This window comes from Mixophyes fleayi, chromosome 5 (genome assembly GCF_038048845.1).
Source record: "Mixophyes fleayi isolate aMixFle1 chromosome 5, aMixFle1.hap1, whole genome shotgun sequence".
Classification (NCBI taxonomy): domain Eukaryota; kingdom Metazoa; phylum Chordata; class Amphibia; order Anura; family Limnodynastidae; genus Mixophyes; species Mixophyes fleayi.
The window spans coordinates 49,103,874-49,129,349 of record NC_134406.1 but is presented as its reverse complement, the minus strand read 5'-3'; the positions used below and the strand labels follow the sequence as shown (position 1 = coordinate 49,129,349).

The 25,476-nt window shown below is 42.4% G+C and overlaps 1 protein-coding gene across 3 annotated transcripts in view; it reads right to left on the bottom strand.

Annotated features, from left to right (window-relative positions):
- Positions 1-13,211, bottom strand: part of XYLB (xylulokinase) — a 147,213-nt gene extending 134,002 nt beyond the window's left edge. For 2 of the 3 annotated variants that reach the window (XM_075212160.1, XM_075212161.1), the window contains exon 1: positions 12,928-13,211. In XM_075212160.1, coding sequence (XP_075068261.1) covers positions 12,928-12,975 — 48 coding nt within the window. In that variant the 5' untranslated portion in view covers positions 12,976-13,211. The remainder of the gene's footprint in view (positions 1-12,927) is intronic. The other variant, XM_075212159.1, reaches the window with a different exon arrangement.
- Between the last annotated feature and the right edge of the window lie 12,265 nt (positions 13,212-25,476).

Sequence of the window (25,476 nt, the reverse complement as noted above, 5' to 3'; positions counted from 1 at the left end):
CCCTCCAATGCAACATGGTCTTGCCCAGGTGCAAAGTTACACCTTTTTTGCTTTACTTTCCTTAATGAATCAGACCCCTTGTGTCTGCTTGCCCAGTTTTTCCTACTGTTCACTTACAAATCCGCAACAACAAACCATCAGAAATTTGCTTCCATCAGACTATCTTACTCTGGAATTCAGAGATTTGTACAGAAAGGGTGCAAGGAAAAAATTTTCCTCAGGGTGCAAGGAAAAATGAGTGGAGATTTTACTGTAGTAACAATAAATAGCTTACATCATACTTGCCTACTTTCAGCAAGAGAATTTCCGGGAGAGGGGTGTGACTAGAGGGTGGGAGGAGGAGGGGCACGGTCAAACGCGTCATTTTGCATCCCCCTGCGATGAAAATGTGGTTTTGTCTCGGGGACGGGGCCAAAATGACGCGATTCACCGCGAATTGCGTCATTTTGCCCAGGCAATTGCAGGATGCGGGAGACTTGCCAGCTCTCCTGGGAGTCTGTGAGACCGACCTGATTTTCGGGAGTCTCCTGGACATTCCGGGAGAGTTACCAAGTATGGCTTACACTGGTCAAAGTAATTACACATATCAGTGAGTGGTAACATGATTTGCTGGAAAAGTGACATAACCACATAGAATGCTGTTATACTTGACAGTATTTGTCATCCTTGAAGCGGCTGAGGTGATGGACATGTCTGGTTGTACCTTAACACTGCAATAAAGGTACACTGATGTGCATCACTATGTGTTTCATGCCACAAAACTTAGATTTCATTATACGGGATGAGATATTTAAAAAATCAGAAAGGGGAAGTCATTGCAATAAAATATATATTTCTAATTTTGATAGACTCTGCAGGGCTGTTTAGATGCAGCAAATAACCTGAAACTTGGACCAGCTCAGATGTAGAGGAAATCACAACTTTTCCAGTAATTTCAATTAAGTACCTGAAAATGTATCATTCAAACCAGTCCCTGGCTCAGTGGAGATTACCGTCTGATTTCCCTACCACATACAAATATTAGGGTCCTTTTTGTCACAAGTCTAAATTAACTCGGGGAGAACATACAGATTATACACAGATATTCATGGTTGGAATCGAACCAAAGACCCCAGCACTGTGAGGCAGCAATGCTAACCACCATGATGCACAACAAATTGCTGAGCAGATAAACCAATATTGTATTTTAATAGGAGACAAAGGGATTAGGCACACAATATACTGCCCACATAGTAATACTAGTTGGTAGAGGAATGCCTCAGTAAAAGGTTTATGGGTATTTATGTATTGCAAGAAATGATTACATAGGAATGTACTGAAATATGATGGGGCCATTTGGGCATATGTATATAAACACTTTGGTTATTTCAGAACGGGTATCTCCGCTTCTAAGTGGGTGACTTTCCAAGCCAAATCATCACAGTGTCACTCACCGGACTGTGAGTGCTTCTTCCCGGACATTTAGGAACCGTGGCCGTCCTCCATCCTGAGGGACTGCGCATGCGCAGCCCTTTCTATACCTCCAGTGTATGTTCCTTTAACTTAATTGGCAGATCAGGCAACCTCCCTATATTAAGCACCTGTGGTCATCACCACATTGCCTGATCTTGGAGTCTCATTCCCCATGAGTCTCTGAAGGTGTTCCTGTGTTTCCTTGTTTATTCAGCCCTGCTGATTCCTGTGGTTTCCAAACCACTTCTACCTCTGTGGTTTCCAAACCACTTCTGCTACTGTGGTTCCCATACCACTTCTACCATCTACTGAATCATCGTGACTGTGAGCTGATTCCTATCCGCTGCCTCCGTGCACTACAGTCTTCTAATCACTTCAACTCTACCATGTATCATTGGGACTGTTAGCTGATGCCTATCCGCTGCCTCCGTGCATTACAGGCTTCAACCACATCCACTCACCTGTTCATGATTGTGACTGCCAGCTGATTCCTATCCGCTGCCTCCGTGCACTACAGGCTTCAACCTGCAACTCGTCTGTGTTTCATCATCGTGACTGCTAGCTGATTCCTATCCGCTGCCTCCGTGCACTACAGTCTTCAACCTGCAACCCGTCTGTGTTTCATCGTGACTGTTTGGCTGATTCCTATCCGCTGCCTCTGTGCGCTTCAGTCTTCAGTCCTTGTCAACGCTCCCGTGTTTTCTTGAGTCTGCCTCCACTATTGCTACCCGCTATTCTCCGTGATCAACAGTGCCTGTTCAACTCTGCTCTCCCGTGTCCCATCGTTACTGCACCTGCTGGTTGCTATTGGCTACCTCCGTGTTCCCGCAGAGACCCGCTGCTGCTACTCCTCAGCACTACTCATCCATCTACTGCTGATCCGCTCTCCACGCTTTCCTGTGTTCCCTGCTGGTCTACCTTCCCGTGCGCTGCACCTACTAGACCACCGCTTCACCCATCCAGGGACTTCGCATCCTGCCGGCCTCCTGCCGTTCAGGTATCTCTGCACTCCTGTCTGACTGCCTCCTGAACCACGGTATGCATACTTCTCATTGACTGTGCTGTGTATTGCATACCTTGCTGGACTGTGTTGGTTCTCCTCTGGAGTGTGCTATCCGCTGAGTCTATTGCCATCATTGACTGTGTTATCTTATGCTGGACTACTTCAAGAGACTTTCTATATTGGCAGTATTGTTCAGTCATTTATACATTTATATTGTGCATATTACTGTGGATCAAAGTCAAGGTGCCCGTGTATATATTGTGTTGCAGTCTCTCCCCGTGCACCTCCTCACATATATATTCAGTAGTACAACTTGCTAGTGGCAGACCACTGACTCCTGTTTACAGTTTCACCTGTTCCAGTATCCTCTCACATAGCAGTGGTACAACTTGCTAACGCAGACCACTGACTCCCCGGATATCTCCACTTGGATTCCATTCCTTCACTCAGACAGCGGTACAACTTGCTATCCGCAGACCGCTGACTCTCATCACCTCCTCGTTTCTGTTGGACATTCCTCCTCACTATAGCAGTGGTACAACTTGCTACCGCAGACCACTGACTACCTTCACGTGTCCTTTGTCCATACAGTTCCTCGTGTATTACTACCTCCATATTGCCAGTGCTGCTAGTCATAGACTTTCCTGAGCATCTCATCATCTGCTATTTCCTGTTCCGTGATCACCCTGCTACCAGAGTACCATATTACCACCTATACTGCTCTGGTAAGCCTATCACCTGGTGATCCCTGGGTAAAGACTCCTAGTGCCCGTGACAGTAAGATCAGGCCATGACAGACCCAGATACGGAACCTACTGCTAAAGAGATGCTGCAGCATCTGGTCAGTCGTGTGGAGCAACAGGATGCTCGCCAACAGCTGTTACTTCAATGTTACCAATCGTTAACCTCCCAAGGAACATCTGGACAGACTGTTACAGCTAGTATTGAAGCTCCTGTGCTTTCTTCCGTTTCCCCAGTGCCATCCCAGGTGTCTACAGCTCCTACGCTTCACCTGCCTACTCCGTCAAAATATGACGGGGACCCCAAAACTTGTAGAGGTTTCCTTAACCAATGTTCAGTCCATTTTGAACTCCAACCTCAAAATTTTTCTACCCATCGTTCCAGAGTGGCCTATCTTATCTCATTGTTTTCTGGACAAGCCCTGGCTTGGGCCTCCCCTCTGTGGGAAAGAAACGATCCAATTCTACAAGATAGTGCCAAATTCATTTCCACGTTCCGAAGTGTGTTCGATGAACCAGGTCGTGTGACCTCCGCTGCTTCCAGCATTCTTCGTTTGCGACAAGGCTCCCATACAGTAGGACAGTATGTCATTCAATTTAGGATCTTAGCCTCTGAACTTCAGTGGAACACTGAAGCATTAGTTGCCGCCTTCTGGCAGGGGCTCTCCGATAAAATTAAAGATGCACTGACTACCCAAGAGCTTCCTTCGTCACTAGAAGATTTGATCTCTCTTTGCCATCGTGTAGACATGAGATTTCGTGAAAGAGAATCTGAGAAAACAACTTCTGCTAAAGCACCTCTTCGTTTAAACCCTCAATTTCGTCCAGTTTCACCTTCTGTGATTCCCATGGAGATAGGACGTTCCAAATTATCTTTAGAAGAGAGGAAACGAAGAGTAAAGAATAGACTCTGTATCTATTGTGCTGATTCCACACATATGCTCAGTTCTTGCCCTAAGAAATCGGGAAATGCCAGGCCCTAACTAGTTCTGGAGAGGTGAAGTTAGGGTCCCTGGAGTCCTCTCCATTGTCTATGAAATCTAAAGTCTGCGCTTTCGATGTTACGATTTCCTTTGCTACTAAATCCTTTGAGTCACAGGCATTGATTGATTCCGGAGCAGCAGGAAATTTCATTTCTAAATCACTAGTGAATCAATGGTCCCTACCAGTGATCACTTTAAAAACACCCATTACTGTGACGGCTATAGATGGATCACGTCTCATCAATGGTCTCATCACCCAGAGTACGTCTCCAGTAACCCTTCAGATTGGTGTACTACACCATGAAGAAATTTCGTTTTTAATTCTTCCTGTTACGACAAGTCCGATTGTCTTAGGCCTTCCATGGCTTCAATGTCACTCTCCCCAGATTGACTGGCGCACCCCTCAAGTTACGTCTTGGGGGCCTGAATGTCACCATCGTTGTCTCTCTCAAGTTATTCCTCTTAAAGTACAGCAATCTTCCATCTCATCTTCCTCCCCGGGACTCCCTCCTCAGTATGCTTCATTTGCCGATGTGTTTGATAAAGCTCAGTCTGAACGTCTTCCTCCTCATCGTTCTTGGGATTGTCCGATCGACCTTCTACCTGGCAAGACTCCTCCCAGGGGTCGGGTCTATCCTCTCTCGTTACCTGAAACTCAAGCCACATCTGAGTACATACAGGAGAATCTCCAGCGTGGGTTCATTCGACCTTCCACCTCTCCCGCTGGAGCTGGGTTCTTCTTCGTCAAAAAGAAGGATGGATCATTACGCCCTTGTATAGATTTTCGTGGACTCAACGCCATTACTATCAAGAATCGGTATCCCATTCCGCTGATCACTGAGCTATTTGATCGCATCAAGGGAGCTCGGATATTTACTAAGTTGGATCTTCGTGGTGCCTACAATTTAATTAGAATCCGTTCCGGTGACGAATGGAAGACCGCGTTTAACACCAGAGATGGGCATTACGAATATTTAGTAATGCCCTTCGGGCTGTGTAATGCCCCCGCGGTTTTCCAGGGTTTCATCAATGAGATCTTTCGGGACTTATTATATGTATGTGTCGTTGTCTACCTGGACGACATATTGATCTTCTCACAGGACCTGCCTTCTCATCACCAACATGTGGCAGAGGTCCTCTCCAGACTACGGAAAAACTCATTGTTCTGTAAATTGGAAAAATGTTCATTCGAGTTACCCCAGATTCCATTCTTGGGGTATATAGTTTCCGGAGTTGGCCTGAAGATGGATCCAGACAAAGTAAATGCTGTACTACATTGGCCTCAGCCAACTACTCTTCGTGCCATCCAGCGTTTTTTAGGTTTTGCCAATTACTATAGACGCTTCATTCAAGACTTCTCATCCATTGCATCTCCCATTGTGGCCTTAACTCGGAAAGGGGCTAATACTAAGCAATGGTCATCTGAGGCTCTCCAAGCCTTTCAAATCCTCAAAGAGTCCTTCTCGTCTGCTCCCATTCTGCGACAACCTGATGTGACACTCCCCTTCTTCCTAGAAGTAGATGCCTCTAATGTGGGCTTAGGAGCTATTCTCTCCCAACGCTCGGAGCAACAAAAATTACATCCTTGTGCCTTCTACTCTCGGGGTCTTCTGCCCGCAGAGAAAAACTATACTATCGGGGACAAGGAGTTGCTGGCCATCAAAGCTGCATTAGAGGAATGGAGATACTTGTTGGAAGGAGCTCGCCATCCGGTGACGATCTTCACGGATCATAAGAACTTGTCATATTTGCAATCTGCTCAATGCTTGAACCCTCGTCAAGCAAGATGGTCTCTTTTCTTTTCCCGTTTTGAATTAATTATAACCTTCAAACCAGCTGCTAAGAACAAGAAAGCTGACGCTCTATCTCGAGCTTTTGTGACGTCCTCTGATGAAGAAGAGGTTCCCAACCATGCTATTCTAGACCCCAAATGTATTTCTCTGGCTGCTTCATCCACCAAAATGCTACCATTTGGGAAGACCCTCGTGCCTCCTACTCTGAGGAGGAAAATCCTTTCGTGGTTCCATACCTCTCGTTTTTCTGGACACGCCGGTGAACATAAGACCTTTGAGATTCTCTCTCGTAGTTACTGGTGGCCTTCAATGAGGAGAGACGTCAAAGAGTTTATTGCTTCCTGTGATTTATGTTCTCAGTTCAAATCCTCCCGCAGAACTCCAGCAGGGTTGCTGCGACCACTACCCATTCCGTCCAAGCCTTGGACCCATATTAGTATGGATTTCGTTACTGATTTGCCACCAAGTAAGAATCACAATACTATTTGGGTAGTGGTAGACAGATTTTCGAAGATGGCTCATTTCGTCCCTCTGTCCGGTTTACCTTCCTCGTCTACTCTGGCTGAACATTTCATTAAAGAAATCTTCCGCATCCATGGATGTCCGTCTGAGATTGTGTCAGATAGAGGAGTACAATTCGTTTCCAGATTCTGGCGGGCCCTTTGTAAAACCTTGGGCATACGATTAGCACTCTCATCGTCTTACCATCCGCAATCTAACGGACAAACGGAACGAGTCAATCAAGATCTTGAGACTTTTATTAGGATGTTCTCTTCAGCCAACCAAGACAACTGGGTAGAATTGCTCCCTTGGGCTGAATTCGCCCATAACAACATGTACCATGAGTCATCATCCAAAACTCCATTCTTTGTGGTCTACGGTCACCATCCGTCTTTTCCGGAATTTCCTGCCCTCCCGCCCACCCAAGTTCCTGCTGTGGAGACTGCTTGTCAGACCTTCAAAAATATCTGGTCTCAGGTCAAAACCTGTTTAAAGAAGACATCTAACAAATATAAGTCTTTCGCAGATAAGAAGAGGCGGGCTATTCCACCACTAAAAATTGGAGATCGTGTCTGGTTATCTACCAAAAATATTCGTTTGAAGGTTCCATCTATGAAATTCGCCCCTCGTTTTATTGGTCCATATAGGATCATTCAAGTTATCAATCCAGTATGTGTTAAACTTCTTCTTCCTAAGAATCTTCGGATCTCCAATGCCTTCCATGTGTCCTTGCTCAAACCTCTCATCATCAACCGTTTCTCGACTCCTTCCTCAGCACCGCAGCCAGTTCAAGTTCATCAGGAGGAGGATTTCGAGATTACTGAGGTATTGGATGCAAAAATTTCGCGAGGAGTCCTCCGTTTCCTCGTTCATTGGAAGGGCTTTGGTCCTGAGGAGCGTTCATGGATCAAAGCTGAAGATCTTAATGCTCCTGCCCTTCTGAAGAAGTTTTATTCCAAAAATCCGGACAAGCCCGGTTCCAGGCGTTCTGTGCCCACCTTTAAAAGGGGGGGTACTGTCACTCACCGGACTGTGAGTGCTTCTTCCCGGACATTTAGGAACCGTGGCCGTCCTCCATCCTGAGGGACTGCGCATGCGCAGCCCTTTCTATACCTCCAGTGTATGTTCCTTTAACTTAATTGGCAGATCAGGCAACCTCCCTATATTAAGCACCTGTGGTCATCACCACATTGCCTGATCTTGGAGTCTCATTCCCCATGAGTCTCTGAAGGTGTTCCTGTGTTTCCTTGTTTATTCAGCCCTGCTGATTCCTGTGGTTTCCAAACCACTTCTACCTCTGTGGTTTCCAAACCACTTCTGCTACTGTGGTTCCCATACCACTTCTACCATCTACTGAATCATCGTGACTGTGAGCTGATTCCTATCCGCTGCCTCCGTGCACTACAGTCTTCTAATCACTTCAACTCTACCATGTATCATTGGGACTGTTAGCTGATGCCTATCCGCTGCCTCCGTGCATTACAGGCTTCAACCACATCCACTCACCTGTTCATGATTGTGACTGCCAGCTGATTCCTATCCGCTGCCTCCGTGCACTACAGGCTTCAACCTGCAACTCGTCTGTGTTTCATCATCGTGACTGCTAGCTGATTCCTATCCGCTGCCTCCGTGCACTACAGTCTTCAACCTGCAACCCGTCTGTGTTTCATCGTGACTGTTTGGCTGATTCCTATCCGCTGCCTCTGTGCGCTTCAGTCTTCAGTCCTTGTCAACGCTCCCGTGTTTTCTTGAGTCTGCCTCCACTATTGCTACCCGCTATTCTCCGTGATCAACAGTGCCTGTTCAACTCTGCTCTCCCGTGTCCCATCGTTACTGCACCTGCTGGTTGCTATTGGCTACCTCCGTGTTCCCGCAGAGACCCGCTGCTGCTACTCCTCAGCACTACTCATCCATCTACTGCTGATCCGCTCTCCACGCTTTCCTGTGTTCCCTGCTGGTCTACCTTCCCGTGCGCTGCACCTACTAGACCACCGCTTCACCCATCCAGGGACTTCGCATCCTGCCGGCCTCCTGCCGTTCAGGTATCTCTGCACTCCTGTCTGACTGCCTCCTGAACCACGGTATGCATACTTCTCATTGACTGTGCTGTGTATTGCATACCTTGCTGGACTGTGTTGGTTCTCCTCTGGAGTGTGCTATCCGCTGAGTCTATTGCCATCATTGACTGTGTTATCTTATGCTGGACTACTTCAAGAGACTTTCTATATTGGCAGTATTGTTCAGTCATTTATACATTTATATTGTGCATATTACTGTGGATCAAAGTCAAGGTGCCCGTGTATATATTGTGTTGCAGTCTCTCCCCGTGCACCTCCTCACATATATATTCAGTAGTACAACTTGCTAGTGGCAGACCACTGACTCCTGTTTACAGTTTCACCTGTTCCAGTATCCTCTCACATAGCAGTGGTACAACTTGCTAACGCAGACCACTGACTCCCCGGATATCTCCACTTGGATTCCATTCCTTCACTCAGACAGCGGTACAACTTGCTATCCGCAGACCGCTGACTCTCATCACCTCCTCGTTTCTGTTGGACATTCCTCCTCACTATAGCAGTGGTACAACTTGCTACCGCAGACCACTGACTACCTTCACGTGTCCTTTGTCCATACAGTTCCTCGTGTATTACTACCTCCATATTGCCAGTGCTGCTAGTCATAGACTTTCCTGAGCATCTCATCATCTGCTATTTCCTGTTCCGTGATCACCCTGCTACCAGAGTACCATATTACCACCTATACTGCTCTGGTAAGCCTATCACCTGGTGATCCCTGGGTAAAGACTCCTAGTGCCCGTGACACACAGCTTCCAACCCAACCATCTCAGATTTTCGTCAAATTTGGTAGGATGACAGACAGTATAAAGTAACTTTTATATGTAAAACAAATACTCCATATGAAACATTGTCTTTGGGAAAAATAAAATGTTTTGTGACTTGTGTCTATAATGATGCTTGGTGGTTAGGTTGTGTCATGAATATGAATGCAACCTCACAGGAGGTTTTAATCAGTTTTCTACATCTCAATGCTCCATCGCCATCATATGTATACACTTATCAGCCAGACATCGTGAACATTTCACAAAAGATTGATCCTCGGACTTCATCTGGACGAACCTACACACTACTTGCTGTGGACACCCAAACACAGAGAAATCATTGTTGAGGAGGAGGAGGCACTGACTTGTAAGTTTCCCTCAAAATTGTACACAGTATTATACATTATTCTATGGTACAGAAATCTTGTAATCACTTGTTAAGTTATTTCATTGATTGTAATATGTATAATTTTCAGATTTTTTTACTCCTGTTCCCAAAAGGCTTTCCAAAAAGAAACTTATACCAAAGAGAGATTGTTTTTCACTGCATAACATACATTATGTACCAAAAAATTAAACATACCTTTTTAAGATATTCAAGGTCAAAGGTCAAATTATGTGACCTTAAAATATAGAAGTCAATATTTACATATAAAACTATTTTTTATGAAAACTAAGGCCCCTTAGCTTCAAAACAAGACCGACATGTTCTACCACAATTACAAGCAAAGTTATGTTGTCTACCATCCTACCAAATTTCACGAATATCTGAGATGGTCAGGTTGAAAAGTTACTTTTTTTGTGATGATTTGCCATGGAACGACCCCTACACAAATCCCTACTTACCAGATGCCTACTGCATAGCTGGCAACATTTAAAAACATTTTCTAGACACTTTGCTACTGAGCCGATGCCTACAAGCAAGTTACAGGCGAAGCAGTCCTGGCGGAACTTGGGGATCTGGAATCCTCATCATATCATGATAACCGAATGTGGTAAAAGTATTTTTTGTGCATTTTAAATACACATCTTTAATAAAGCCTAGAGAATAAGAATATAGTCTAAGAACTGAATCCAACATGCAGAGAATTAGGAATGTTATTCAACAGTTTGTCAATAATAAAGATAACAGGCGCATTTCCAGGGACAACAATTTACATGGACAAGTTTTTATAATCTGGGACTGTCCCTGGAAGTAACGGACAATTGGCAACTACTGCCGGTTATTGAAAAGAGAGAGATCCCCTGGCATTGCCCAATACATCCCACTGGAGATTCTTTTCTCCAGATACCAGTGCTTCTACATACATGCCCAACTCCACTGGCGCATCATTTGCCAGATATCTGATCAATAACTTTTCATGCTGCAGATTTCTAACCTGCTGATCATGGCAGAGGACTCAAAGTCAGGTATGTACCAGCATTCATCTGCGTATGCCCTCTGGAAAGCATGCCCAATGATTAAAATACATGTTAAAATAGCAACCAATTATAGGCCTTCTTGCATTTTCTAAACTGCACTACAGAGATGTGATTGGTTGCTGGGGGTTACAGCACTTTTTTGCACAGGTATCATACATTTTTTATTAATTAATATGCCCAACCTTTAAGAGAATGATATCAGTGAAGTTGCCTTACACATTGCACTTTGATAGGATGTAGTACTAAACCTCAGTTACTATCGGAGATGAGATGCAAATTATAACACCCCAAATATTTGAAAAAGTTTCCATGATACCCCGAGTGATTCATGCAGACATGTTTCTGAAGCTGTCCTGTTATAACATAACCATCTGCAATGCTAAATAACAAAATCCAAAATCCACCCAAATCATGCTCCTTATCTGCCCATTAAGGCAATGTTAGGCAACAGGCGGCCCTCTGAGCCTTCACCTGCAACCCCCAGCTTCTTCATGTTTTATTGTCAGATTTGCTTGTTATAGCTTGTAACACTTATTTAAAATGTCTGCTGATATGTTATAGCAGATAAGTGTCTTTTTATTAAATGTATTATATTATCTCATTACTGAGATTAATGTGCATCATTTTTTAAAGATATTGGGCCATCAATACGGGTCCTGCAGTGTATCAGGTTGTTTATCACTGCAGTAATGTATTTTAATTTGGCATGCCACACACACTCACCTGCTGTAAGATGGGGCTCTCCTTTGTTTAACCTGAAACATTTCATTAGGTAGTTACTATTCTGCTCCTGACCATATTACTATCTGGCTGAATTTACTTAGGTTCAGTAAATTATATGAAACAAGCATTAACTGAGTACTGATTCAATCTGTCAAGTAGTCAGTGCCTGGTTTAACAGTCAAGTATCCCAGAAGAAATGTGTCTGGCTGAAAAGCAAAATGATTTAGCTGTATTAAGTTCTGAAGCGGTCATATATATATATATATATATATATATATATATATATATATATAAAACACATCATTTATACCCCTAGAATGTAAGCTTTCATGAGCAGGGCATATTTTATCATCTGTGGCAGCTGGTGTCACACAAGCATCTTTGAAGGTTGCATCTACCCAGGAAAATATCTTACATTGGTCAAAGTAATTACACATGTCAGTGCGTGGTAACATGGTTTGCACGTCACATTAGATCGAGGCGCTTCAAGCTACTTCAGAAGTACAGCTGAATCGGTCTTGTGTGACGGGAACTGCATTTCAAATTAACTGATAGGTGTCACTATACATATTCTCCATTTTTTCTTACGAAAAAGCCATAATATTCATAATCGCCGCTATGACGCCAGCTTAAGTCAGTTTTAATGTGTAAATCACTATCTGTAATTATAAGGTGTAGAGAGGTATGGTACATATCAGTTATTTAGTAAAGGAGTATTAATAATTATGGTGGCTTCCTCTTCAGAAAGCAAGCTGTAAACATTGAGAAAATTCTCAAGCACAAAACAGGATTTAAATTGCTATCACTGGATATATGATGGACTTTATTAGGTTAACATGCATATTTTTGTTCATTTTAAGGACCAAATTGCCACAAATGGTTTTTAGCTGCTGTGCTACTGCTGGTAATTGTGTGTCACATAAATCAACCTTTATGTATGATTTAGCACTATTTTAGGGGTGTGAAATGGTGCTTCTAACGTGTTTATCATATTAAGAGTAAATAGGATTGTAGTGCAAATGAGATTAGCCATACATGTAATCCCCAATTTATCACCTCCTCCTTCCAAATAATAACTGGTGCATGAATGTTGCCTTAACCTTTTAAGATAATTGCCAGGGATACTAAGCTGCTAGGCAGGTGAATTTAAGCGTGTCATGCCTTTGTACTGTCTAGATGAAATTTGATGCATAATACCTACAATGACATATTTGCAGCACTTGGTTACAATGGAACTTTTCCCATTTAGATATTGCTCTATTAAACCCAAGCAATAAAAAAGTGAGGATTCCATTTAATATGCAAAATACAAGAGAGGAGGTTTTAGAGATGTCTCTAGTAAGTTGTGAATTGCCCTCAATGTCACATAGACGTACAGCCAGGTAAACAGTCAAGTGTGTTGCAGTTACTATATAAAGAACCTTGCATGTAGTTTTGCACAATATTTAGTACTAACGATGCCTATTACCTGCTGAGTACTGAAGTCAAACCCCAGGTAATATGCAGCAGAGGCCATGGGACAGGATCCTTACGTCACTGCTGCAGATTCCTCTGTGTGTCCACTGTCCACTGCACTGAGGAGCTCTTGCTGTGATACAGTAAATCAATAACCAGTTCAGCTCCAGTTTGTGTTAGTTAAAGAATTACATGACCCACGGGGCATTTTATTAAATGGTTTATTCGTAAAGTATACAGACTCACAGCTCAGCATTCAATCCAGTCCCCTCACTTCCTGTACTGACACGGAGCTTCCTTCCTGATCTCACATGTCACTGCAATACGATTCCCCTGTTTAGAGGGAGTATGTAAACGTAGTTCCAGCAGTGAATACAAGCAGGCAGCAACGTGTGTGTCTCTGCTAGTTGTGCTACAGATTGCAGCATGCACAATATGATTAGAGGTTCCACTGACTCCCTCTGGCACGTCATGCTGGTGGTTGTAGTTCCACAACAGCTGGAGTGCCCACAGGTACAGCTGATAGATAAAAAGTTGTCAACCCTGTGTTGTGGGTTATTCTTTAAAGGAGAAAAAAGAAATGTAAAAGTCTAAATTACAGTAAGTTGTAAACATACAAATCACGAGAAAATGAAATAGCGAAAGGTGACAATTACATTATATCGTCAAACAAACATTTTTACATATATAGTGGGATTTTTAAAAGTGATTTATGAAATAATTCTGAAGCTATAATATCACTTATTAGAGTACCATCTCTACAATGCAGGCTGGTGTAATTTGGCATCGCGACACAATCTTCAGTTCGGTGGCGGAGGCGATGGAAGAGGACGTCGTGGGACGTCCAGAAGGAAAGCAGATAGGGATGCCAGCGGAAGTGACAGGGAGTCCTATAAGGGATAGGAGCTACCCTGCCAAGAGAACAGGACGGCAAGTCAAGAAAAGAAGACGCCGGAAGAGGCGCTCGCCGGAAATAAGGCAGAAGACGCAGAGATCAAGCCCAAGAAGAGATCAGCGGCGGGGTAGGACCCTGTAGTTTACAGTAGGGCAATAAGCCCTTGTGGTTAGAAGGGCTGTAGGTCCTTTGAATGAAGAGGACATAAAGTCCAGGTAGTCTTTAGGAGGGACACTTGGTTCCTTGGTTAGTGTAGTACAAGGCTAAAAGTGGCATATAAGGCCCCTCTATCCACAAGGGCACCTAAAGTCCTGAGCCCCAAAACAAGGTGGGCTTAACAGCCGGGGATCAGGCCACGGGTCGGAGGCCTGCGGAGCGGCTGAGTACCAGTGGACACGGGTAGCCCAAGACGTGTGAGTATCAGCAGGATCGGCCCGCACAGAGAGGAGAAGAAGTGACCATTGATGAGGTGATCACTAGCAGGTAACTTACCAAACTGTTATTTGTATGCTCCTGTCTCCTTTAGTGTAATCCCCTGCAGAGTTCAGGAGTCAGACCTTCACTGAAGATGGTGCTGAGACAGAGAGCGGCTGGGGTGGATCCGAAGTGGACGGTAGGTGGTCATCGTTTAGAAGGTAAGATATCTGAGTGCATCTGTTCTGTTCCCCCGCCGACGTTACATTTACATCATACATTAAATCAACAGTGAAAGCCTAGATGCAACCAGCTTCCCCTTGTACTAGTGGTTCCGCTTTGTGCTTCAACTTATGTAATATCTGAGGTAATTTAAAGGTTGTCAATAAATACATTTGTCAAAAACCTGACAGACTTTTATTTATTTATTGTAACATTTGATCACCTTTAAATTACCTCAGATATTGAATAAATTGAAGCACATAGAGGAAACACTACTACAATGTGAAGCTGGTAGCGGATAGGCTTTCACTGTTGATATAATATTTTCAGGTGGAGAAAGAAATTCCCCACATATTCCCTTTGGCAACATGCCCACACCCATTCAAGCAAGGGAAAGCACAGTCTGGTTGTAGCTATACATTAGACACTAAAGAAGAAAAGAGTTGGGATAACAGAGGATACAAATGATAAATATTGTTAATATATAGTATATAGCAGTATTTCTTAAACCTGGACCTCTCCTTGCTTTAGCACAGGTATATTCATTACTGACTGACACATTTGGGCATATTCAATTCTCGGCGGAAACGCCGAAAATCTCACGGCCCGCGCATGATTACCGTTATTACGGTAATCGTGCGCGGGAAAAACCGTTAATACGGTAATTTACTCGCCGGATTTCAGCTCGCAGCTCCCTGAGCCGCAAGCTGAAATCCAGCTATCTATTACCGTATTAACTGTAATAGTTTTTCCGCGGCGCGAGAAAAAAGAGAATTGAATATGCCCCATTGTGACAGATCCACAGGTTGTAAAACTATTTCCCATGTCACCTGGAAAACATGCACTGTAAGGGGTCCTGAGGACGGGGTTTGCGAAACACTGGTATGTAGTATAGTATCTATTATCCTAAATGTTTGGGACTTGGGATATTCCGGATTACAGTTATTTCCATAATGTGGAGTGCCATGCCTACAATCTGTTAAAATGCATTTAAAAGTCACGTAGATCTCTCCAGCGTCTTTATAGTTGGACCACAGATCTACAGCGGTGAAAGCAGCTCCAGATGTGCCTACGCACCCTCTGGTTCACCCGCAGTTTCATTTCAGTTTTAATGTAGCGCCCTGCGTGCATACTGTCCATGTACTTGACATGTACTCTCAGCTTCCTGCGAGCAAACGTACTGGCCCTCATTTTGATAATGAGCTAACTCTCTAATACTCTGCTCTGTGATTGGTTCTCAGAGCACGTAAGGGCGAGCTCACATCACTCGTTGATTTTTTCTACACCTGTGTGAAAAATGTCTGTCATTCATACTAGAAAGGGGGAGGGGCAGATTAATGGGAAATGTACTTCGCTATTCGCAATTACAGGCACTTTATAACAGGCACCTGATAACGGGCTATATTTATAATTGTGGTCGTTTTTGTCCTAGCTGAGCTGTAAATGTAAGTAGAAATAAAGTGTTACATTTTTATGCAACTACCAGAAAAAGCAGACAGAAATTTACTTATGTTTTAAATTACAGACACATATTTCAAACCATTACTCCATGATATGATTTTGACAAGGTTCAAAGTAATACATTTATTGGGCCATAATTTGCCTCATGAATCTGCTCCTCCTATCCTCCTCACAAACTTATTAGGGAATTAAATTTTATGCAACACAGAGGCTATAGTGGTGTTATTGACAGTGAGTGAGATTGGAGGCCAGTTGGTGACTCTGGCATGAGGGACAATAATGAGCTCTGTCTAGAACATGATTTGCTTTAGCTATCGTTATGACATCCATGGGGCGAATGCAGAAAGACAGTGGTTTACAACAGATAGTGCTGAAAGAAATAGGTCAGAGAAAGCAATGTACATTTGGGTGTCCTCAGCGTAGGTGGATACACTACAGGATCGGTTGGAGAGGTAGGAAGTGAACCAGGAGAAAACTGTGTCACGATGGAAAATGGAGTGAAGGGTATGTAGCAGAAGAGGGTGTTCAACAGTGTCCAAAGCAGCAGAGAGTTATCGGAGAATGAGTATTGAGAAATTACAAATATTTATATTTATTCATAAACACCTTTTCATTAATCAAATAAAACACAAATTACAAACTGTACATACAAAAAATCTTTCATAAAAAACAGCAAAAAATAAACAAAAACAAACACATGGATGTTGGTTTTATGCCATGGTTAGAAGTGTTGCAAGGCAGGTCATGCTGGAACCCATAATGGATGTCTTCTTTATCTGTTTAAAATATTATAGTGTACTTTGTACACACCTGTACTTGCCAGCTGTAAAATTCACAATTTCTGATGCCTTAACTGTATTGCAGCTCCCCCAATAACCTAAAAGGACTAACATTGTTAACTATAGATACTTACATTCTTACAAAGGCAACTCCTTAATTTCCTGATACTCCTCGATGAAATGATCCTTACCGCACCTCCTTTGTGCTCCAGCTGACATTTAGCTATTTACTAAAATAATGTTGGTTTCTCACTTATCCTCAAAATGAAAGATTATCTTTCAAAAGGTATCTCCATTAGAACACACTGACAGATCAGTGCCTTAAAATCAATAAACAAACACAACACTTTTTTTATGTACTTTACCTGGGCAGAAAAAAAACATTCACATAGTGAACCAGTTATATGATTAACACAGACTATGGTTGATTACTGATTATTTTTCAGGTGAGTCAGAATTCTCCCAACTAAGGCCTGGTAGTTTATTAATGATAGCCTTTAGTTTGGTCTTTTTTTCAACTAAGCTCTAACAGTCAAGCTTCAACATTATTTTTATGGATAGAAAACTTACATCTGATAATGCAAGGGCAAAGGCAGCCATTACAGCCCGATGACAAAATAATTAAGATTTGAAAGGTAAACCTTTTTTCAGTCAAAACTGTCTGGTGCATGTATTTGTATGTGTTTAGAAAAATGAAACATGCCTTTACTTTCATCACCAAACAACAATTGTATTTTTCAGATCTCGGAGATTTTAACAAGTGAGATATAAACCATATTATAAAAATATTTTACCTTGAAAATCAGTCTGGAACCTGAAGTGGGCTGCCTCCACAGTTTCAGGACGGCTGAGGATCTTTTGAATAAACATGCAACATGAGGAAGTGCACCAACACATAAGAATAATCTTAATAGATATTAGATTGAAAATCTTTACAACAGCCCCCCCCCCCCCCCATTTGCATAGACATTATTTTAATTTGTATTAAAAAAAATGATCCTTCATATCGGTTACTAAGAATGTGTGTGCAATCGCTCATTAACACTTTAGGTTGCCACTAGTGACTGTATTATGTTGTATGTTTGTTTCCATCTAAACTATGCCTTAGTGCAGTGTATTTCAAACTTTTTCAGTTCTAGGCACCCTTAGGGTCTCCCAAATTTTTTCAAGGCACCCCTAAGCCAAAATAATTGCCAAGTATACCCCCGCCTTGCTTACCACTGGCCCTGGCCGAGGCACCCCTGTGAGATCTCCAAGGCACCCCAGGGAGTCTAGGCGCACAGTTTGGGAACCACTGCCTTAGTGGTTAGACAATCCAGCTGCCAACAGTAGGGTCATGAGTTTGAAACCTGAGTGATGTCCGTATCTGTGTGGACTTTGTATATCCCTATGTTTCTGTGGGTTTACTCCAATGTGTCACTTATAGAAGAGTACGCTAGTATATGTATTGGTGTTCGCTCTTTTTATAGAGTATTGGATTGTGTATGTATATTTATGATTGCAAATTATTAATCGTTTAATAAATAGTATATTGTTTCATGTTTGGCATTAATATAGAATTGGAAAAAAAAATTCTGAGTGAAGATGTTAAGATGTATGTTGTGCATATTTAGCTGTGAGTGTTTTAAACGAACAATGCTTTTTCTACTCTTTAGTGTTGTTATTGAGCGCTGTTGCTATAGCTTTTTTGGACTTAAACATGACCCTGAGCTTCCTTAAGTGTTAAGCAAGAAGTTAAGAAAAAACGGTAAGCATTTCTTCTTATTTATCCGACGGATCCAGAGGTAAACGCCTACTCTTTTTAAGTCAGTACGATTTCCGCACAATCGTTGCCCATTCCCCTCCCTTTCCCAACCATTTTTTCTGAAGTGGTCCGAGCGCTTCTTAAGTGCAGTTAAGAAGGATTTTCATCTTAACTTAAGAAATTCTTAACTTACGTAATGGATTTTCCTTCTCATCTCCCTTTTCTGGACGTGCGCAGAGGCGATTTTCGTGAGATCCACAAAAAATGGCAGATAAGATCACTAATGAATCAGGTCCTTGGTTTGTATCTGTAGCTAGCTTAAAGGATGTTCTCAGTAGTCAATGTTCTCTTAGTTATGGCTGGGAGATAGCAGTCAGCTTATCTACTATATAAATGCCTAGTGGCGTGTGTGGGGAAAAAAAAACAAGCTGCAGCGCCACCTGCTGGGCAGAGTTATACACTGACCTATATATTTCTTGAAGGAGAAGTGACAGTTGGGAGTGGTTGGTGGTTGCCGGGGGTGACAGTGGGGAGTTTTTAATACCTTAAGTAGCTTGATGAAGGATGTGGCGATGAAGATGAAGGATGAGGTGATGGAGAAAAATGATGAGGTGGTGACATGTGGACAAAACCACGTTAAAAAAGGGCGCTTGCATCGGGAAGTAACGCTCTTCCCCTGAGGAGGCATGGGCTAGGCCCAAATGCATGACAAGAACCTTTTTAACAACTTAAGTAGCTTGATTTGACTAGAATGCATGAGTATCATGCACGGGTTATCAGCAATAGAGCCCCGGGCTTTGCGTAGTTTCTATATGAGAATCTCTCTGTTCAATATACATTTATAGTATATGTAGGTAGATAGAGAAAATAATCAAAAAACAACAATTCGTAAAAAAGCAAAGGTCAAGGCAGACAGACCAGGAACTCCAAATACAAGAGAGTGTGGGAAGGTCCAATAAACGGCATACAAGAAATAGTGTTCAGGATATTCAGGGACCAGGCAGACAAGCAGGAGGCTCTGATCATCTAGGAGGGAGAGGATATATTCATCAGAAATCATGTATCAGCAATGAAAGTCATTAGTCAGACACACAAGACCATAAGAGCCCACACTGTGGATGCCTGAGCACCCCCAGTGTTTCTGCTTCTGCAGCCACTAAGCATGTCAATGCATCAGTAAAATGTTGGCAATCATGCACAAGACACAGAGTTTTAAGCACCCTGTCTCCACCTACAGATGAGATGGTGGACTGCAGGAACTGTACAATGGAGTGCTGCCACGAAGAGGCAGCTACATAGTCATGAATGGATATCTTGCCTATCTCTCAATTTTAACTAAAAGAGCCAAACATATTTATAAACTGCGCCCCCATTCAGCTTTGTGCCCTGAGCAGTCGTTCCTCTTGCACAACCCTAGTTACTGCCCTGAGACATATACTATATATAATAGCAAAAATACTTAGCTATGTCTGTCCAGGTGTATAATGATAAGACCATTAAGCTGACAAATCTTTTTTGAAATATTGAGGGTGCACAATCAGAAAGCATATTGAAGTGGATCTGTCACCAGTACACAGTGAAGGAAGCTATTTTCCTGGTGTAACCAATATTAAGCCTATCAATTTAGTGGTATTTAGAGGATTACTAGGATATTACTAGCATTTAGTGACATCTCTAATGCAATCCAGTGTAGTCTTAAGCCTGATACGTATTTTACCGTGTTAGTACTACAGAGGGTGAAATAATGGCCTACTGCCATTCATGATACTTCCAAACTGTCCCAATTTAGGTAGGACTGTCCCAATTCTGATTATGATAATGCAATTCAGAGCTTCGACTACTTCAGGGAGGGTGGCCTACTTCTCTGTGAGAATTCCCTGAAATTCGTAAGTCTCCCAGGCATTTCAGGAGGCTAGGCAAGTATGGCCATGGCGTTTGTGGTAATGCAAGTTTGGCGGCAACTTAGTGCTTCAGAGGTGCTGGTGGGCTATGCGTTACAGTATAATAACTGTAAATATGTATTTGTTATGGCTAATGTCAAAAAGTGTCATTATCAGGCTAATATTATTTTTTGTGTTTCTGACATAAGCCACAATATACATACAGTATATAGAATATATATTTTGTGCTATGAGCACCCTTCCGATGAAGCACACACGAGAACTTCTTGCTTGTGCTTTTATTGTCAGGATAGTAAAGCTCAAAACACAGAATTCCACACACTTTCTTCTAAACCTGATGAAGTGAACAAAGACCGTCCCTCTATTCACCGGCCAACTTGTTTGGCATCAGTCACACATGTCCTCCACCTGTATATCTTTAAACTAGGTGCACTGCTGTACAAATGTGTTATGTCTGCAGCCTTGCCCTGCAAAATATCTGCTGAATGCCTGACTCCTCTCTTAGTGGTCTGTGGTAAACCACGCCCTTTGTCACAACATATATAAATATATATATATATATATATATATATATATATATATATATATATATATATATATATATAGATCTTATAACTCTGAAGATTGACATTATCTTGAATGTGCAGTATACAATATGATAAAATCTAGCATGCGGTGCATTGTTTGTACCAGACCATATCATGTTTTGCTGCAGGGAGAAATAGTTTAATTTTCACATTGAATTGTTTTGAAGGGTGGATTGCTATATAACTGAACTGTAAATCAAAGTGTAAAAATACATGTTCCCAGTATGTGTGTGCAGCATGCAAAAGTATGTGTTATTTGATGAATAAACTTAGCATTTACGCACATTCAGAACTAAATTGATTTGCTAGGTGCAACATTAACACCTGTCTTAAATTAGCTACCAACTTAACATCAGTTCCAATATGCAGAAAGCTCACTTCAGCTGCATTATTGATTACATACTTCTGGGATCAGAAATTATTTGGATGAAATATCTTCAGTACGAGGATCACCAATATGTAATAAACTAACTTACTAACATTGTAAACAGTGGAATATTTTCAAAATGTGAAGTTACTAACTACAAAGGGCCGGAGCAAGGTTTTGCGACGCTCTTGTCAAGACTTCAAGCTACCTCCATTGCTCCTCCCAATACCCTCTTCTTAGCCCATCTCACACACACAATTGACTTTTGAAAATAAATTAATACAACTTCTGCATTTATTATTCAAGAACAAATGCAGGATTTTTAGAGATGTGCTTCCATATCACACTGCCAGAGTGAGCCTAACCATTATGCAAGGGGAGAGGCTATCATTTTAGACCACGAAAGACTGCTCTCTAATCTATTCCTCTCCCCTCCAAATACATGGGCAATGCCACATGCACTATTAGGTTAGGTGCACACAGCTCGACCCTTTTAGAGCAGAGCAGTGTGAAGCAGACATACCTCCCAAATGATCTTGCAGTGGGACAAAGTCCTGACAGAGTCTGAGCGGTACAGTCACTCAAAATCCGAGCTGCCCCACCAAAACCAGGACAGTTGGCAGGCTGTGCTGCTTTCCCCTACCTGTTTTTGAAGATTTCCACACCTTTAGTGCTTATAGTACCTGTTTTGTATTTAGATAATAAAATACAAACCTATAAATAATGTACAAATAAATAAATAATAAATGGCAAATAGTGAATAGTCAACTTTGATGCTCTCGCCTGCCAAATGAGGGGAATCCCACTGGTGGCAGGCGCTGCGTCTGTCCGATGACGGTTGCCATCTTGATTTCGGGTCTGCACATGTGCAGACCCGTCCTGTCAGATAGAACTTCTCCACTCTGCTCCCACTCGTCCAGCCTGTCATCACCTCACTATTTAAGGCACCTGGGCCAACACCCAGTTGGCTGTTCTTTGTTTGTCAACCCTGACTGTGTGAAGACTTGACTCCCTGGCTCCAGCTTACCTGTTCCTGTATCTCTGCATGACTGACTGACTGAGCTCTGCTCATTCCTGGATATCAACTGACAGAGTTACCATCCTCTCCAACACCTCAGCTCAGCTGTACCAGTGTGTCTAATCTGCAGTTCTCAGCTCACAAAGCTTTCTTACCTGTTCCTGTATTTCTGCATGTCTGACTCAGCTCTGCTGTCAGCTCACAGAGTTTACCATCCTTTCCAGCATCTCAGCTCTGCTGTTCAGTGTGACTAATCTACAAGATCTCTGCTCACTGAGTCACCCTATCTGTACCTGTATTTCTGCATGACAAACCCAGGAACCATATTTCCTGCCGTGAATCGTGACATCAGTTCAACTCAAACTCAATCTTTAAAAAACTGAATTAATAATATTCCCACCCAATAACAGAAGCTTCCTGCCTGACATTTCTATTTCTGTTGATAACATGACCATAAATCCCACCCCGCAAGCTTGTTGCCTAGGTGTAATCCTTGATTCACAACTGTCGTTTATTCCCCACATCAACTCTATATCTAAATCATGTTACATACACCTAAAGAACATTTCCAGATTATGCACATATCTGACACAAGACACCGCAAAAACATTAATTCATGCACTCATCATCTCCCACATCGACTATTGCAATTCCCTCCTTACTGGTCTTCCCAAAGTCAGACTTGAACCCCTACAATCTATTTTGCACGCAGCGGCTAGATTGATTTTCCTTGCAAACCATTATTTCTCTGCTGAGCCACTCTGTCAGTCTCTACATTGGCTGCCTGTATTTCAACGAATCCAATATAAAATTCTTCTACTAACATACAAGGCCATCAACAAAATTGCACTGACATACATTTCCTCACTTGTCTCAAACTATCTCCCAACTCGACACCTCCGTTCTGCACAAGATCTGCGTCTCTCTTCCACTCTCATCACATCCTCCCATTCTCGGTTACAGGATTTTTTCAGGACTGCACCCACTTTGTGGAATTCCCTCCCACGCACAGTAAGACTTTCCTCTAGTCTTCAAACCTTCAAGCGTTCACTGAAAACCCACCTCTTCTTAATTTCCCTAGATTACCCTATTACCATCCTCTACACAGCTAACGCTAGACAACAACCCTCTGACCAACATTGCTACACACACAGCCCACTCAATACTTTTACCTTTGCATTCTAGCTGGTCCATTGTGCAATATCATGTAGCTCATGCCCTTGTGTCTCAAACTCCCATTGTCCTATAGATTGTAAGCTTGCGAGCAGGGTTCTCTTACCTCTCTGTCTGTATGTATTACCCAGTATTGTCTTATTAATGTTTGTTCCCAATTGTAAAGCGCTACGGAATTTGCTGGCACTATATAAATAAATGTTGATGATGAAATGTATGCCTTGCTAGAGCTGCCCAGGTCAATTGTAAGCGTTGTTATTATGAAGTGGAAGTATCTATGAGCAACAACAGCTCAGCCACGAAGTGGTAGGCCACACAAGATCAAAGAATGGGACCGTTGAGTGCTAAAGCACATAGCAAGTAAAAATAATATGTCTTCAGTTGCAACATTCACTACTGAGTTCCAAACTACCTCTGGAAGTAGTTGTTCATCAGGATCTTCATGGATTGTGTTTCCATGGCTGACCAACCACACACAAGCCACAAAAAAACATATGCAGTTTTGACTGGAGTGGGGTAAAGCACCTTGGACTGTGGAGCAGTGAAAATGCTATCTTTGGAGTGACAAATCATGTTTCACCATCAGTCTGACGGACGAATCTGGGTTTGGCGGTTGACAGGAAAGTGCTTCCTACCCAAATTCTTGCTGCCAACTGTAAATTTTGGTGGAGGAAGAATAATGGTCTGGGTCTGTTGTTCATGGTTTTGCATGGGCCCCTTAGTTCAAGTGAAGGAAAATCTTAATACTACAGCATACAATGACATTCTAGAGAATTATGTGCTTCCAACTTTGTGGCTACAGTTTGGGGAAGGTTCTTTCCTGTTTTAGCAGGACAATGCCCCCTTTCACTAAGAAAGGTCCATCAAAAAATGGTTGTGACTGGCCTGCACAGAGTATTGACCTGAACCCCACTGAACACCTTTGGGATGCATTGGAACGCCAACTGTGAGACAGGCGTTATCATCCAACATCAGTGCTCGACCTAACTAATGCTCTTGTTGCTGAATGAATGCGAAGCCACACAGCCATGTTCCAAAATCTATAAAGTCTTCCTAAAAGAATGGTGGCTGTTACAGCAGCAAAGGGGGTAACCAACTCCATCTTAACACATTTGGGAATGAGATGTTCAACAAGCACATATGGATATGATGTTTGAGTGTCCACATACTTTTATCCATGTAGTATATTTATATGACCGTCATTTATATGACGGGCAGCACGGTGACTAAGTGGTTAGCACTTCTGCCTCACAGAACTGGGGTCATGAGTTTGATTCCTGACCATGGCCTTATTTGTGTGGGGTTTGTATGTTCTCCCCATGTTTGCGTGGGTTCCCTCCAGGTGCTCCGGTTTCCTCCCACACTCCAAAAAACATACTGGTAGGTTAATTGGCTGCTATTAAATTGCCCTTACTCTCTCTCGGTCTGTGTATGTATGTGTGTGTGTGTGTGTGAGTATGTATGTTAGGGGATTTAGATTATAAGCTCCAATGGGGCAGGGACTAATGTGAATGAGTTCTCTGTGCAGCGCTGCAGAATTAGTGGCGCAATATAAATAAATAGATGATGATGTTGATGAAAGAGAAAGCAAGAGAGAAAAGAATTTGTACTCAATTGAAAATAAAAAGTTTACATTTTGAAAGACCAAAATGTATAGTTTGGGAGGCCAAAATGTAAACCTGCCTCATGTAACTAAAAAAATGTTATAGCCAAAGTACTGTATATATATATATATTAAAAATAAAACTTTAGCACACCATACTAATAACTCAACTCAACACTATTTTAGTATATTATGAACATGCTGGTGTGACAACAGGATTAAAAACACTGAAACAATGATAGGACATATTTTCCTTTCTAGGCTAATTGATAATTGCTTCTGGAATACTGTGACAAATGATTAAACAATATGGAGAAAATATTAGAACCTTTCTACATTGTTTTTCAACACAACAGATTAAAAATATATTAACGGAAAATTCTCAAAATCCTTTGACA